At 46.5% G+C, this 16,478-nt stretch overlaps 1 protein-coding gene across 2 annotated transcripts; it reads right to left on the minus strand.

Moving 5' to 3' along the window:
* Positions 1-5,188: 5,188 nt before the first annotated feature.
* On the minus strand, positions 5,189-16,211 carry LOC119711311 (transmembrane protein 45B-like). Of its 2 annotated transcripts, none has more exons than XM_038161334.1 (6): positions 11,577-16,211; positions 8,562-8,760; positions 8,091-8,303; positions 7,270-7,454; positions 6,503-6,648; positions 5,189-6,246 (listed from the first exon to the last, which is right to left on the minus strand). In XM_038161334.1, the coding sequence occupies exons 1-6, from the start codon at positions 11,622-11,624 to the stop codon at positions 6,117-6,119; spliced, it is 921 nt and encodes a 306-aa protein (XP_038017262.1). In that variant the 5' UTR covers positions 11,625-16,211; the 3' UTR covers positions 5,189-6,116. The 2 variants fall into 2 exon arrangements, with proteins under 2 accessions (XP_038017262.1, XP_038017263.1); XM_038161335.1 differs by lacking the exon at positions 11,577-16,211 and adding an exon at positions 9,510-10,984 and having other exon boundaries at positions 5,191-6,246.
* Between the last annotated feature and the right edge of the window lie 267 nt (positions 16,212-16,478).

Raw genomic sequence — 16,478 nt, forward strand, 5'->3', positions numbered from 1 at the left:
TGCTTGAACAAAGATCTCATGCACTTGGTCTAAATCATCTTTAATTGTGAAGCTTCTCCTCTTTCAATTAAATGCAAAACACAAAAGAAACGTTCTCTACCCAAAGAAGAGCAGGAATTTCTTTGCCCACAAAACAGCTTTACAGTCATGTTTACACATCCAGTGCTGTCTGAGAGGCTCCAGCTCTGCTGTTAAAGCTGGTCTAAAATATAAAACTAGTTCCTACAGAAGCTCCATCAAGTAATCCGTGTGCTGAAGTGATAATTCATCAATTGGTTAATTAAATTCTACAGCTCTGCCTCCAGAAGTTAAGCTGGTAACTGCATCTCCAGTTCTTATTTTGCCATTTAAATCCAAATTTTACCTGGAATTTGCTACAGAACATCAGGAAACTTAGACTGTACACAGATGTGTATACAGTAAGTTAGTTTTCCTTCAGTCAATAATTAAAACCAGCAGCTGAGCATCTCCCATTCTTTATTGGATCCCTAGGAAAGACAAGGATTTTGGGCTAACTCCTCTTTTCTGGTCCCACCTTCCAAAGGCTTCTGTAGCAAAAATGTTTGATACAACATTAGGTTAAAGCAGAACTACAGCACAATACAAAAACTTCTTAAACCTAAAAAACTCTTGCTTTTAAACCCCAAACCTCCTCTTTTAAACCCAACTAAAACTCTCTTTAAAGCCAAACAAACTCAAACTCCTGGCCATGTGTAAAACAGTACACAATCTAAAATAAATACTTTGAATTTCAGGATAAATAAATGTGAAACTGACATAGTTTAAGAATAAAAATTTCTCCTTTCTGTGACACTGCTGGGGCCCAAGGTGTAGTTAAGACCCAGCCCTACCACAGCTTGGCCAGGTAGAATTTTTATTCTGATAAATTACAGAATTAGGTAGGTTTTGTCCATTGTGACTACTGAGTCTCCCAGTGAGGAAGGAACAAAGGAGGAAACAAGAGCTGCACCATGTTTATCAGATCCCAGCAGCCCACAGGGGGAAAAAAGAGCCACCTAAACCCAGCGAGAAAGGACATTTTTTCCACCCTTTCATGGCAGTGATAGCACTCAGCAGGTGATGGAGCAACTGATGGAGCACTCGTAACACGATGTAGGGAAACACATCAGGTCAGCAGAACAGATGATTCACAAATATGCTGCAACTCAAATAAAAATTGTGTTATTTGATAGATTCAAATAACACCTCTCTACTACACTTGCACATCAGTGCAAGAACTACACACTTTTTTTTCCCAACAGCCTAACCCTGAGAAACAAGGGCCAATTGAACTAACCAGAATAGGAAGGTGAACAAGAGGCGACTGCTGTTCTTTCAGAATCCCAGCATCAGCTCTGGAGAGCAGCTTTTCCAGGTTTTGCTGCACTATTGATGGCTTCAGCTAGGTTTCCAAGTAGTGCTGGCAGCTCATGGTTCAAATCCAGGTAACTCACGCCCCCACCACAATATCACCATATGTGGGTATCTCTACCCAGCACACACAATCAAACCAGAGGAAAGTACTAGATTATCATATTAAGCATTAAAAAAAACCTTTCTTTATCTTTACATCCAACTTCAAACTGAGAAAATAAGGCAGAGAGAAGCCTGGCTGCTGTTGCAGTTGAAGACTCCAAAGAAGAGCTCAGGTTTGCTGAGGTGTCCTGAGGACAGAAGGTTCACCGGATTTAAATAGTTGCACCAAAGGTGTTTCCATGTTGCTTTCAGAAAATCAGTAGGATGTGTAATAACCATCTCACCAGACTCTACTGTGCTGAAAAGGATGCTCCTAGTAAACTCAAACCACCTCACAGAACCAGCAGAAATGGGGCACAATGAGGCATCCTACCACCAGCCTCAGTGCTCATACAATGCATGAACCTCCCCATAGCCTGCAGGGAAAATAAATATTATTAAGGTTAATAAACAGGGCAATTTTTTTTTGTGAAACACATTGGTACACCTGGATTTTTAAATTTTATTTCCCACCGCAAAACACAGTCACTGGTGTCTATTTTCAATGCAGTGCTGGGAAAAGAAACACCTCTCAGGAATTCAGAGACATGTCAGGGAAGAGGTGAGTGATGTGAGCACTATGAGACTCCACAGATGTTACACCCAGAGGAAAACTGTATATTTTTCAATAAGGCCACTCTAACTCTTTAAGATTCATTATATTTGAGCATCTCATTATACACACACATTCATCAAATTGTTTGCTGGTCTGAAGTTTCATGAAGTACAGTGGAAACATATTAACAATTAACAATGGGTTTATCACTCCTGTTACACTGTGTAACTCTTGTTGGAACGCAGAGCATCCTTGAAGCAGGAGCAGCCTCTTCTCCACCTAACACTTCATAATCACCACCCAGGCACATTCAAGAACCACCAGCCTCCCAAGAAAACTACTCCAGCCAGAGCTGGAAAACTTCCCCCTCCTTGGCAGCACTTCTCCAGTTCTGTTCCCTTCTCCGGACAATCTGCAGCACCATGATGTCTTCCAAAAGACCCAAACCTGAACACACTATTCGAGGTGCAGCCTCACCACAACCTTGGATGAGATCCAGGTTGTGCATCCTCAGAGGAAAATAACTATGTACTGCTGACTGTTGTTTCTTAAATCACTTGGCAAGAAACATATTAAGATTTAAAAAAAAGAAAAAAAGTAATGGAAAATTTTAAATTCTGGAAGAGATGAGTGACCTAGAAAATCTGATTGTCCTCTGAACAGCAATTGCATTGTTTGGAATCTAAGTTTAATAATTAAGCTGAAACAATAGATTTTATTGGTGCTTAAAGTGCTAATTTCAACTCCTCCTAAAACCATGAATCTCCAGCAAATCTCTCAGCTATAACAATAAAAGGTTTTGCATACAGATCTGAGTACTGAGGGTTTGTAAAGCACCTCAGCTCATCCAGCAGCACTTTTCCATACAGTCTCAAGAAGTTTCTCTTCCCTCTGGCTGAGGCAAGAAGATACCCAAATTACACCCCGCCATCCTCTCAAGGCTTCTATGGCCAATTCCTCCAGTGTAAAAGCCTGTTCCTGACATTTACCAGCAGTAGAGGATTTGTGGAAATGGGAAAACTTACCATGACATTCTCCCAACCCTTGCTGTGAGAAAAATTTTGAATTCAATCTGGAAGTGTAAAGGTCCCTGTTCCTTCCAAACACTTCAGCACGTGTGTTCTGGATACCTCAATCAAGTCTCCAGATTTAACTGTGCAGCAGGAAATATTTGTCATCAAAACCACCAGTCTTGGTGTTTCTGTGTGCCAAGAGGGAAGAAAAAAGGTAAAATGCCGGTAAGAATTACCTTAAATCCCGGTTTAAGCAGCATCATTTAAAGCTTAACAATGTGTGAAACAACAAAGAGACACAGCATCGCTTTCTGGCCAAGGTATTTTTCAGGAAATCACAGCCCACAGACCATGGAAAAAGAAAGTCATCCGCATCTCTGCATCTCCCTGGGGACTAACAGCACAGGCAGACCAGGAGCTACTCAAGGAATTGAATGTTCTGTCAAAAAATAACAGGAACAGCATCTGTCAGGTCTGTGTATGATAAATAATGAGGTCCCCTGTAATTAAACTCCCACAGGCGCACATCCTAACCTGCCTTGGAGAGGCAGGGACTGCAATGAAATATGTGTCCACCTCCCACCTATTTCAGGGTCGCCTGTGTCCACAGTACATGACCAGCAAGGCTTTGGCTGGACAATAGGGTCTTTACTGATCACTAGCATCTTGTCTAGTCATGAAATCCCAGAATGGTTTGGGTTGAAAGGGATTTTAAAGATTGTCTCATTCCAAAGCCCTGCCATGGGCTGACTGTCTACTCAATGAGTTTTATTCCCTTCAGGTTTCACTGGGAGAGAAGATGTTACAAGAAATATCAATCCCACACCCAGGCTACCTGGGAACTGTTCAACAAACACAGCCACAGCCTCAACAACCTCATGTCTTCTTTCTATTTTATTGACAGGATGAACATTAGTCATGTATCAAATATGGGGTAGCTCTATCACCTAATATAGGGTAAAGGTAATTTTGGGTGCCCTGCTCAAAGAAACCTTCTTGGGCTTGGAGTGTGATCCCACTGAATGTGTCAAACCACACAGCATGATGATTACTGTTTGCTCTTACTCACATTTATTCAAAGAAAGAAGAAATGTCACCAAAAACCCCCAACATTTTATGCAGCAAAACCCTCAGTAAGAGATTCAGGTCTGCAAAGATAACATTTAGGCAGGAAAAAAAAAAACAGGAAAAAATTGACATCAGTTTATCAAAGGGGAAAGAGATTGTTTATGCCCTTCTTTTCAATCCAAGCTCAATACACCAAGTTGTGACCTCTGCACTGAGCTTCCCATTAGTGGCAGCCAGTCTATAACAACTTGACACAATGACCCCACTTCTAGTCCCAGGAGGATTATTAACAATGGGAGCACATCACCTGCATGGAGCACAATGTAAGCTCTCACTTCGGTTCTGGAGATCCACACCAGCCCAACTTAAAGGCAGCCAGGTTCTGGAGAAACCATTGCTCAGCAGGGCAGCCTGCTTCATCCTCTGTGTGTGGTTGCCAAACGTGGGAGCCCAAAGTACTGCACTTATTTGGTTTTCTCTGCTCCTCGAGGCTTTTTTCTGGACACAAAGCATTGGTTTTCTTCCAACCCTCCTCCAAAAGGAGAAAATATAAGAATAAAATACAAAAAACAAAAACAAAAACAAAAACAAAACCCAAACAAAAACCAAAACATCAAAACAAACAAAAAACCTAAAATAAAATACAAAAAACCTAAAATAAAATGTGAAATAAAAAATTAAATAGGCAGTACTCACTCTTCCAGGGAGCTCCCATGGGGCTGGGAATTGCAACTGGTCTGAGGCAGGAGGAATTTTTCTTTCCTCCCAGACTGTGCAGCACATCAGGGATGTGTTCAGACTAAATTGGCTCTTGCATTTCTTACGGGAATACGGTAAAGGTGTTGGAAGATAATAAAATCAGTGCTGCTGGTGCTCCCCTGTTCACCCAGCCCAGCCCTCAGCCAAGGGCGTGGCACAAACATTTTAGATGCTGATGATGAACTTTTGTATGATGATTAGTGATGTTCTTTCACTAATCTTCCTTAATGCTATTTTTAAATTTGGTTTTGTTCTCCATCACCCCCCACAGGAAGGATCTCCCCACACTGTTCTGCTGCAAACAAAAGGAGACTCCAACAGCAAGGCAGACACCCCTAACTGGGAGGTTTTCTTTGGAAGTGACCAGCTCCAAGGAGAGAATAAAGGTGTTGGAGAAAAATTGAAATCACTTCAGGGCTCTCAGAGACTTCCCTAGACCATCCATACACCCACCACCAGCCAGCAGAAACCATAATTTTGCTTCAAGGGTCTCTCAGCTGAGTCCCCTGCCCAGCAAACATCCCATCTCCCAAGAACACCATACCCCTGGCTCATGAGCCTAACTCAGCTTCTGACGATAAACAAGCAGGAGAGCAGCTACCCTAAATTCTTTCCATCCCCTGGCCCCCCATTCTTCCTTGGGCAGATTTATCCACATTAAATCATACACAGTCCCACCCCTCAGATATTTCATCCACTGCCTAAACCATTTTGAAGCCAACATTGCCTTAGCCTGCAGCACGGTGTTCAAGAGATCCATGGAGGAGATGTGTTAAAGCACTTTATTGGTGATCACAGATAGTCTGTACATTCAGCTTAGTACAAAACCCTCTCCATTAACACCAGAGTGAATGACAGCCACCAGGAGCTTTGAACGCTGGTTTGGCTCCCTTCGGAGGAAGCAGAAAGGAAAATGTTAGAAAAAATACCCAGATTTGCCACTCCAGTTGGACTCCAACAGCAAACTAGTGCTGCAGTCTGCAGCCTGAGCTGCAGCTCAGAGAATTAAGAACTCGTGGCTACCAAAGGGATGCACAAGGAAAGACTGGGCATCTCCTGTCACGCTCTGCCTCAGGGTCAGGGTCCTGCCTCCTACTTCTGATGCTCCACTGTCAAGTGCCACGGTAGTTTATCAAGACTAATTAAAGACTTCATCTCAAGAGCTCTAAACCATCAAGGAAGAGATTTCCATGCCCACCACAGCCTCATTTGTCATCCAAGCTGCTCTCCGGCAGCAAGGCGCCACTGGAGCTCTTCTTCCCTCTGTGGAGACACAAACCACAGTCCAACTCCACGTCGATGTCCCCAAATTTCAGCTGGCAGGACTCATTGCAGCTGCAGGAGAGACAGTGACAATGGTCAGGGTTTTGTGGGTAGTGAGAGCCACTGGCTCACCCCACCCTGCTTAGGAAGGCTGCTATGTGGTAGCATGGAGCCCACGCCTTCCAGCCAAGCCACGCTTGGATACACATGGACACCAGCACTCCTTATCCCATGTCATACTGGTGCATGGATTTCCCAGCCCACTGTTGGATCTGGGTACTGCTCTTGGCCACCCCAGCCCATGCACTGTGCCAGACCCCCCTCATACCAGCGGGATGCAGCAGCGTTGGCGGCCACAATGGCAAGAGCACCCAAGTAGTGCCAGCAGAAGCACATGGTGAGGAACAAGAGGTTGCTGGAGTCACTCTGATCCCAGCCTGGTCCTCCCCACGGAGGGCACAACACAAAACCAATCTGGTCACAGATGAAAGAGAAGTCAGGCTTTAGCACATCCCTCCTGTTTTCTTCCTGATTTTAGCCCACCTGCTGCAGCTGACTGTGGACTAGAGGCACTGTAACCCCAAGTAACACGTGGGACACTGTCCTTGGCTTCCCCAACCACTGACACAAGGGTGTCAGGAGGGGATGGATTCTCTGCAGATAATCCTTAGGGCTTGCAGTGCAAGCCCAGCATCCTGCAAAAGAGTGACATCCAAAAGGTGACATTGCCAGTCTGTGCATTTCCCCCTAGACCAAAAGCTGGGAGATTACATGAGAGATTTCCAGATGTTTCCAGTTACTTGGAACAGAGGAAGAAAATGGACCTAATAAAATTAATAAAGGTTCATGATTGTGGTTTCCTTCCCTTGTGGGCTCTGATTTCCATTTTCCATTCATTTCCAGGTCTGTCCATGCTGCTACACATGTACTTCACAATAGCAGCTTTGGCACTGAGCGTCATTTCCTCTTCTTATTTACAAAGATATTTGAACAGCCTAGAAGTTTAACCCCAACAGATGTGCCTACAGGGGCAACCCCACTCCACTTGCCTTCCTGGGTGCAAAGATCTGAGGAGAATGCTGGATATACACTGACCTGCCAAAGCCAAGAGCCCTGGAGAAGGAAGGAGCTGGTCCTAAATGTCTCCAGGATGATATGGTCTCGGAGAAACACCTCTAGGAGGGCACAGAGGGCTCCGGCAAAGATAGCCATGGCCAGCAGGGAGTGGAGGTGCTGGTCCAGCATAGCATCCTTGTAGTCACGGAAACAGAAGAGCAAACCTGCCAAGATCCACCCTTTGTTAGCAAAGGACACTCTAGGATTTTTCTCTTAAAAGCCATCTGAAAACTCGCCCTTAGGCTCCAGGCCTTGCCATAATCTGCCTTGGGGGGAAGAACCAGAGAGCCACCAGCTGCTGTCACCACATTCTGTCTGCAATCACCAGGCAGCCCCTGCACTGGCTTGGCTCTACTCCCGAGGAACCCCTGTACCTGTAGAAGTCTCTGAGCCCCTTTACCTGGGGGGATCCCTGTGTCCCAGCCAGGGCTGCAGGAGGAGCACAGGGATGGGCACCTTGAGCTCAAAAGATGGTGGCGAGCTTTGTATCAGGATCTGTCCCTCTGCATCCAACCAAGGTGGGGGGATGACATCTTTTTGTAACTTCGGAGTGAGAGAGCTGCTGGCCACCAGGAGAAGCACAGATCCCTCAAGCATCCCCTGTGGCATCCAGCTATGGCTGGATCCATATTTAGGAGGAGCAGGGAGGGGGTGACTGTCACAAAGCCAGTGTCATCATGCATCCACACCCTCTCCAGGTCTGCCTTTGTGGCCCCCAGACTGCCCAGGAGCTATCACACCCATGAGTACTGCAGCAATTCATTATTCTGTGTCTTTCCCTAGCATCAGGTGCAATTCACCTTCCACAAGCAGAGCCAGGGACAGCAAGAGCCGGTCCAAGCCAGGGGGCAGCTTGAGTGGGGAGTGTGAGACCACGTCTGTGATGCCGGAGAGGAGGAAGAAGAGGTAGATGGTGGAGTAGTGCCAGTGGGTGAGGTCAGTCCAGCTGTGCGTCTTGGGGCTGTACAGCTGCAGGTGGGGACCAGTGGGGACAAACTGCTCCACCAGTATCCCTGGACAAAGACAGAAAAGGTCACTTTTCCTTATACATGGGGAAATTACAAGCCTGAATGTTCCTTTGCAGGTGTGGAGCTGTAGTGGTGTTTGCCCAGGAGAATAACAGCAAGCTCCTTGTCCCAGTGTGCACCACGAGCATGTCCCTAAGCCCTCCCATACCAGATGTTTCCCACTAAAACTGGCCCAGTGTTGTGGGAGAGTTGCCGCTGTGTTGGTAGATACTGGGGCACAGACTCATCATCACCCTCTCTTACCTACTAGAGCAAAGAAAGCTTTGACTGCGCCTTCAAAGACCTCCGCGTGCCCACGGCCCGGCTGGCCCTCAGCACCCCCTTTCCTCCTGAGGTACTTCAGGGGGTACCTCACTGACCACCACAGGCCAAAGGTGAAGAAGAAAGTGCCCCGGAGGGCACTGCCCAAAAAAGTTGTTGGCATCGGGCTCATTCTCTGGACCTGCAAGGACAAACAGTGCCTGAGGACCAACCTAAAGCATCCCCAAGGGAGTTGTTGGGCTGCTCAGCATCCCCAGGGATCCACATCATGACAGAGCAGGTGCACATGGCTGAGGTGCAAACAGGGAATACCAGAAATGGGATATCAGCACAGGGAAACTGCCACTGTACACCACTGTGTGTATGTGTGTATATACGTATTTATGTGGCTGTGTAAAAAATCATCACAACTTCATGCCAGAAAACAATACAGTAGTGCCCAAGAAAGCATAACAGCTATTAGAAGAGGAAGCACAACAAATTTTTTTAGCAATAAAAAGCAACATGACAATTATTTCCTTAGACCATAAACTTGCTCCAAACTAGGCAATTACCAGGGTGTGAATTCAGTGCTGGATTAGGAGCTCCAGCCAGTGAAGGCTTTTCTGGGCTGTGCAGGAGGAGGCAACCCAGAAACCATTAACATTTGGAAAAAGAGCCTTATGCATATTCCACACACCCTTTGTGTGGCACACAAGTAGTGATTTTACACAAGAGATTTCCCCTCCATAGGAAGAAGCATAAAGAAAGCCTTGAGTAAGTCAAATCAATGCCAGAGTACCAACCAAGTAGGATGGAGAGGAGCAAAGGTACAGCAAATTTATATCCTGCAAAGTATTTCAGCCATAACAAAATTCCTTAGGAAAACCCCAGTGTAGCAAGTACAGAAAGGAATAAATAACGACCAAAGTGTTTCTAGCATTGTTTTACCTGGGAATGGTCCCTCCAGAAAGACCTCTAGAGCTCCTTGCTCTCTGTAAGCTTCTACCACCTAAGGAGGACTCACTTTTCTCCTCCTCATGGGTTTTCCGGTCCTTTTCTGCAGCTCGGATGTGCACAGAGGAAGGCATTACTCATTCCAAAGCTTCCACACCGACCTGCCCTTGCATCACAGAGCACATCCTCACTGTGTTTATAAATACCAAAGGAAATCACAAAGGCTGGATGAACAACTCCAGCATGTTCTCCGAGTCCTCCCACACTAGAAAGTAATTAGGCACTGCAAAACAAGGGTAGGATGTGGCATGGCAAGTGCCTGAGGTGAGGGAGAGCTCTGCAAGACATTCCAGGTCAGGTTATGGCTGCAGAGCCAGCATGGGTCAGACTGGCTCAGCCCTGTGTGGCAAACGCAGGATTGGAATGTAGAAACCATTGTCATCCTTTGCATCTCTGGCAAAGGCAATTTGGGAAAGGCTCAAATCTATGCTAAGGTTTCCTTTCAGGATGGAAATTACTAAACAGCCTTTCAGGTAGGTGAGAATTGACCCACCCAGGAGCTGGGGATCACGGATGGCTCTCTGCTCTATTTGGAGTGCCTGCATTAGGGTGAGGTGGCTGATGCCCCAGGAGAACCCACATCTTTCTTGATTATACCCTGGGCACCCCAGCCAGGACAGTTACCCTCCCTGCACAGACATCTACATCTGAAGTGTCTAACAATAAAGCACATTTAAGCATAGCACAACTGTGTGATACATAACCAAATTTTACCATTGTCCTACTTGTGACTGCAAGGGCAACAGCCTGAAGTTGGAGCGCACCCTGATTGAGAGACATGTCAGGAACGTTAGTTTGGCATGATGAAGTGGAGGAGAGAAGGAAAGCAGAGACATCCTGGAGTCCAGAAAGGACAAACGTGTTCCACCTGCAGCCCCAGAGGCTGCTCCAAGCCATGCCAGCATCCAGGTTAAACCTGAGGATCTGTCACCCCACATCCACCTGCCATGTCCCCCTTGGCCTGAGTTACCAGCAGACCCAACCTGCTGTTTCAGAGCTGTGCCTGGAATCTCTTACCCTGACCATCCCTCTCCCCAGCAGAGCAGCCTCGCTCTTCCTTGCAGCACCAGGGACCCCCTTGCTTCACAACCCCTCTGCAGCTCAATCCAGCAAGGCTTTGAGGAGTTGTCACGAGTCTCCTTTGCTTCCCAGCTACTGGAAACAGCCCTTCAACAGCCACCACAGATCCTAGAATGGTTTGGGCTGGAAGGGACCTTAGAGTTAATTTCTTTACAACTCCCTGCCATGGGCAGGGACACGTTCCACTGGACCAGATTGCTCCAAGCCCCTTCCAACCTGGCCTTGAACACTTCTAACACTTCTAAGAATCCAGCCATGTCCTGGGGCATCCCTCTTGTAGCAGAGATGTCCCAAACCACCATCAGGCAAGCACAAGTTTGCATGTAACTCACTCACTCACTCACCAAAAAAAAAAAAAAAAAAAAAAAAAAAAAATCTACCTCCTTTTTATAAAACAGCCACTATTCTGCAGCAAAACCAGACGTTTCCAAGCAACAGTCCACTTGCACAGCTCACATATTTGAAGCACGGAAAAACAACCCTCACATTCGCAGAGCCCCTTGACCAGCCCAACAAGCCCAACCCCGACATCCCTGACCCGCTGGCTTTCCCCACTCCAGCTTTGGAGCCCAGGCTCACATAAAAGCTCATTTAGCTCCAAGGAAGTGGCAGCAGCAAAGAGCAGAGACACCAGGTTATTTATTCCTCCTGGGAGCTGCTCTGTCTGTCAGAGCACTTGAAATATGGCTGCAGATAGAAGTTATTACCTGAGCTGCCCTTCTCCCTCCACAGCCTCCAGGCTGTGGTGCTCCTGCTCAATCACCCCTGGGAGCTGCCTGCTGTCCTTCCAGAACCATGCCTGACTGCTCACAGCCTCCTCAGGCTCAGCTTGGGAAGGACAGCATTCCTGCCCAACTTCCAGGCTCTCCCCTAGAGCCATTGCAGCTCCAGATCCATCATCATCCATGATTTTGTCCCCACCTGCTCTAGTGGAGGGGATTGCTGCTGTCCCTCTGGATACGCCAGCATTCTCTACAAGCACCCATCAGCATTTCAGGACAGCCAGCTTGTGTGCAGAGGACAAGCTCAGCACCTGGCAACAGACATTTGGGAGGGTCTTCTCTTTGTGACTCCTCCTCCATTCTTGGACATTTCCAGGCATGGGGCAGTCAGCGCTTCTCTGGGCACCCTGTGCCAGGGCCTCCCCACCCTCACAGGGAAGGATTTCCTCCTAATATTCCATCTATCCCTGCCCTCTGGCAGTGGGAAGCCATTCCCCTTGTCCTGACACTCCAGGTGTCCCTCTCCAGCTCTCTCGGGCCCCTCTAGGCACTGGAAGGGACTCTAAGGGCTCCCCAAAGCCTTCTCCTCTTCAGGCTGAACATCTTCCATCTTCTGCTATCACGCAGCTCCAAAACACAATAATCCCTCTAAAAATGGCTAAAGCGAGAGATTTCTGGCACCATCAGCACCACTTCTACCAGCCTCACCCACAGCTGTCATCACAATGAACCCTTGTCTCTCATGGATGCTCTCCCCATGTTCCTTCTTTCCAAGTTCCAGCAGCCATGTCGATCCCATGGCACAGCTGCTCACTGATGTATGGATGGAAGAGTTTACCTGTGACTCCTGCCTGTCCTTCTCCCTCTCCAGATGTGTCAGCAAGGAGGTTATTACTCAGAAGAGGCAGATAAAGAGAGAAGCCACCATGGGGAGGTGCCCCTCAGACAGGATGTTTGGAGCTGAACATCCCGTGGGCCAGTTCAAAGCACCCTGAGTCAACCACCTTTCACAACCTGGGTCACCTCCTGTCTGCTATTAAAAAGAACAGCCAACAACTGTCCTGGAGTTTGCCACAAAAATCAGAATAAGCAGCCAATTCCTGTTCCCATGGCAACCATGTGTATTCAGTTGTTAGGATGGGGCTGGGGATGACTGGGGAAAGAGCCAAGCCAAGAGAAGGCAGCAGTAAGGTCTGACAGGGCTCTGCTGGAAGTCTGTGAACTGGGTTGTCAGGGACATGATAACATTTTAGGGGGTCCAATCTTATAAAAGTTGCCTGAGGACACGAGATTTTGGGCCAGAAGTTCACAAACCAGAGCAGAGCCTTTGTGAGCTTCACCTCCCAGCCAACAGCAGCTGAGAAATGGGGGCCATGGCCCTCTCTCCCCCAAAAGATGGGCAGACGGGACAGCTTGTTTCCACTCCTTTTCTTCTCTAATACAACAACGCTGCCCTTCTCCAAGCAACCACAGACACAAGCCACCTCAAAGCTGCTGCCCATCCAACTGATGGCTACAGAGATGAGCAGTGCAAATGCTTCAGGCAAATAAATACCTCAGGCCATCTGAGTGTCCTCATGTCCTTCCACAACATTGAGGTAATGGAGCAGAAACATTCAACATCACCCCAGAGCCCTGCCCAAGCCCCTGACCCTGGCACAGTCACATTCCCAACCTAGAAGTTCTCCTAGGAAGTTGTATATTTCTCTCACTTGTGTTGCCAAACGCACCCCAAGCAACCTTGCAGGACCAGCCCTGCCCAGAGCCAGTGACCCACAGAAAGCTGGAGCAGTACAGAAGCAAAGCAGCCTCCCCAGGGTGATGGGCTGTGGTCCAGCACAGCCAGAAAAGCCACCAAGCCATAGCCAGCAGCCTTTTATTCCCATTATCTTCATATCAAGTGGGAGGAAGGAAGGAAGCAAGAGTCTGTGCCATACACCCATCACTGCTCACTTCCAACAGTGCCTGAGAAGCAGGATGAGTGGAACAGGGATGGGATGAGTACACCTGCAAAAGGGTCCTGGGAAGCTCACAGTAGCAAAGGGGCTTCCACAAATGGCAGTTTCACCCAAGCTTAAGCTTAGGAACTTGTTACAACATTAAATCCAAGCATAGGGAAAAATACAACCCTCATGGGAGTTCTTCCTTACAGACCTACCCCCGAAAATAATGCAGGATGAGAACCATACCTTTTTTGCAGCAGCACCATCTGCTGAAGGGGACCTCTTTCATCTCAGTTTTCCTTTCTGCAACCATCTACCTCTACAAACCACTACCCCAAAGAGCAAGAAGCTGCTTCCCAAGCAGTAGGAGTCAAGCCCTTGGAGAAAGTGGGGAAAGATGAAGTGGGAGTGCAGCAGCTGGAGAGTGACGGGAAGAACAAGGCCCAGCTGTAAAGTATCTACACAGAGAATCAATGTGCCTTTTTCCATAAAGGACCAGAAAAGAGTAAAGACCAAAGAGAAAGCCTCTTTGAAAAGGGCAAGTTAAGTTATAGACAGTGAAGGAAGTTTTCAGTGCCTTAAACAGTTGAGGAAAGGCGGTTTCTTTTAAACCATCCCCATGAGAAAAATGAGGATTTAACTCTGACAGGTGGTTGGGACAAAAGATAACAAATCCCCCCAAATCCCCTAGCAGGTCACCGAAACTCCATGCATGCTAAAATCACTGTGGGCACAAATGGATGTGATTCCATTTCAGTTCTTTAGGAATATACCCCTTCTTACTCCTAGGAAAAGACTGAGGTGTGTCTGACTCCCTCCAGCTCCTCAAGCTAAACCCCGAATTGAATTTGATTTCGTATTTTTGGTTTTTTTCTTTTTCTTTTTCTCTCAGCTGTTACTGCAACATCTTCTCCCTGAAGATTCATCATCAGCCTCAGTGCTAATGAAAAAATGTGATAATGTTTGTCTCCTTCCTGGGGGTGGTGGGAGGCACAATCTAATTAAAGGTTTGCCAGCAGCTCGAGTGCTGCAGATGGATGGTTGTTTGGGAAGTGCAAAGTATTATTATTATTATGACGAATGCTAACACCAGCTTTCATAAACAGGCAACAGGAGGTAAAGTAGGTGGTAAAAGCAGAGGCAAGGCTTGTTCTGCTGCTACACCTTCATTTCAGCCTCACATAAAAGTGGTTGTGCGGGTGGCAGCAAGAGATCCTATCTCTGCCCCAGGAATGAGTGGCTTGTGGATGGGCTGTGCTGGCTCATGATGAAGGGTTTGTCTTTTCAGCTGCAGGAAGAGCAGCTGCCAGGACCGGCGGTGGATGAGCAGGACACCTGAGTGACAAAATCAAACATCAGACTACAATTACACAAGAAAAAAACATCCCTGAGACACCACCAAGGGATCCCGCTCTTTTTTTAAATCAGTGCAGATACAGATACAAACACACTCCCAGCACACTCCAGCTGCATGGCTGATGGGTCCAGTACAGAGACACTTTAACTCAATTTATAGAATCATAGAATGGTTTAGGTGGAGAAAACATCCAGGATCATCAAGTCCAAATATTATATGCTGAAAAACATGATCCAGAACAACTGGTGGATATTAATGTTGTATTAAAAGCAAGTCTCCATCTAGGACTGTCCTAAAATATCCATCACTCAAGAAATAATTGTGAGGATCGCTTAAGGTTGCACTTCTATATAAATCATCTCTGTACCTGTGATCCAGACACCTTTATACCTTTTTTGGGTACCTAAACTATTTACAAACTGGTTTTAGTTGAAATGAAAGTCATTAATTCTCATGCAGAAATGAACTTAAACTGTATTTCCTTCCTTAATCACAGGCTGGATCTCTCCTCCTTTCCTGACCTTCATACTTTGGAAAAGAATGTGCTCTAGAGCTGGAAAACAAATTAGTGAGTGCTTTGCTGACAGTCCTGGGATGTTTGTGGGAGCAGGGAGTTAATGAGGCAAATAGAAACTATTCCAGACACCGGGGCTGTTGAGAAAAAAGGTGTTTTGTTGCCATACAGTGGCAGGGGCCAAAGAAAGGAGGGGGAAAGGAGGCAACAACTTGATTAAGAGCTGTGAAGAATTAAATAAACCCTATCCCAATTCCAACAGCAAAGAGTGCTTTAAACCAAAGTCAGCTTTCATTTGTGCCCTGTGCTTTCATTGTGTCCTGGAATGGAATAAACCTCTGGCTTTCGAGGGTGGGTAGGAGGAAAATGACTGCTTCCAGCTTGGATCCATTCCTAGTCCAACAGCAGCTGCTGCCCTCCCCTGGCTGTTTAATGAGAATAGTGATGCTTGGGCTGTTTCCTAAAAGAAAATAATTCACAAAAGACCATAAATAATTCAGAGCATCACACAAGGCTTATTTGCTCTTCAATGAACCCGTCCCTGTCCTGCAGCACTCCCATTAACTTCATTTGTTCCCTTCCTCATGGAGAGGAGGGGATCTCTGCCATTAGCAGGTGACATCTGCAGAATGGTTTGTGTCTCCCCACAGCAGCCAGAGGAATTTGTGATGTTTCAAAAAACTATTCTGCCTTGGCAGAAAAAAGATATCTACAAAATGCTCCTCATGTTCAGTGGTTATGACTCATGAGACCCAGTCATGAGTTCATGAGATGGATTTATGGAGATGTAGCTCTGCTGCTTCATTCTCATCATGCCCAGTCTGTTTGCACCTCCCAGTATCCAGCCCTGCAAAACAAACCAGCTTAGAAGTAGATATACAGGAATGCTAGCATTCAAGGAAAGCTACTCTCTTAATAGCATAGTTAATAAGCAATAAAATCCAGGCTGCAGTCTCTATAGTCTGTGACAGGCTCTTTGCACAAGGGGAAAAGGGTTAAAGGACAAGCTTTGCCTTCCCTTGGACCTGTGCAGTCATGAACATGAGCACAAAAATCTCTTGCAAAACCCCCACTACACAGAAGGGAGAAGATCTCAGTGCAGAGCATCCTTCCGGCCCTGGGGTTTGAGACATAAACAATGGTAATTTACCTTGTGCTGGTGGGTATTTTATTTATTTATATATATGAATGTATATATATAATATTTTAAATCCCTGTACTAGGATATTTTCATCCTGTCTAGGAGGTGACATTTCCAGTCACTTTTTGCAGGTAATTAGCTAGTAA

This window comes from Motacilla alba, chromosome 24, assembly GCF_015832195.1.
Source record: "Motacilla alba alba isolate MOTALB_02 chromosome 24, Motacilla_alba_V1.0_pri, whole genome shotgun sequence".
Classification (NCBI taxonomy): Eukaryota; Metazoa; Chordata; class Aves; order Passeriformes; family Motacillidae; genus Motacilla; species Motacilla alba.

Bases quoted from the DNA above. Each gene is read 5' to 3' on its own strand.
- LOC119711311 (XM_038161334.1), bottom strand. From the start codon at position 11,624: ATGCTGGCGTATCCAGAGGGACAGCAGCAATCCCCTCCACTAGAGCAG. The intron at 8,761-11,576 runs GTGGGGACAAAA...TTGTCCTTGCAG, and splicing joins AATCCCCTCCACTAGAGCAG to GTCCAGAGAATGAGCCCGAT. The intron at 6,247-6,502 runs GTATGAGGGGGG...TCTCTCCTGCAG, and splicing joins AACGCTGCTGCATCCCGCTG to CTGCAATGAGTCCTGCCAGC.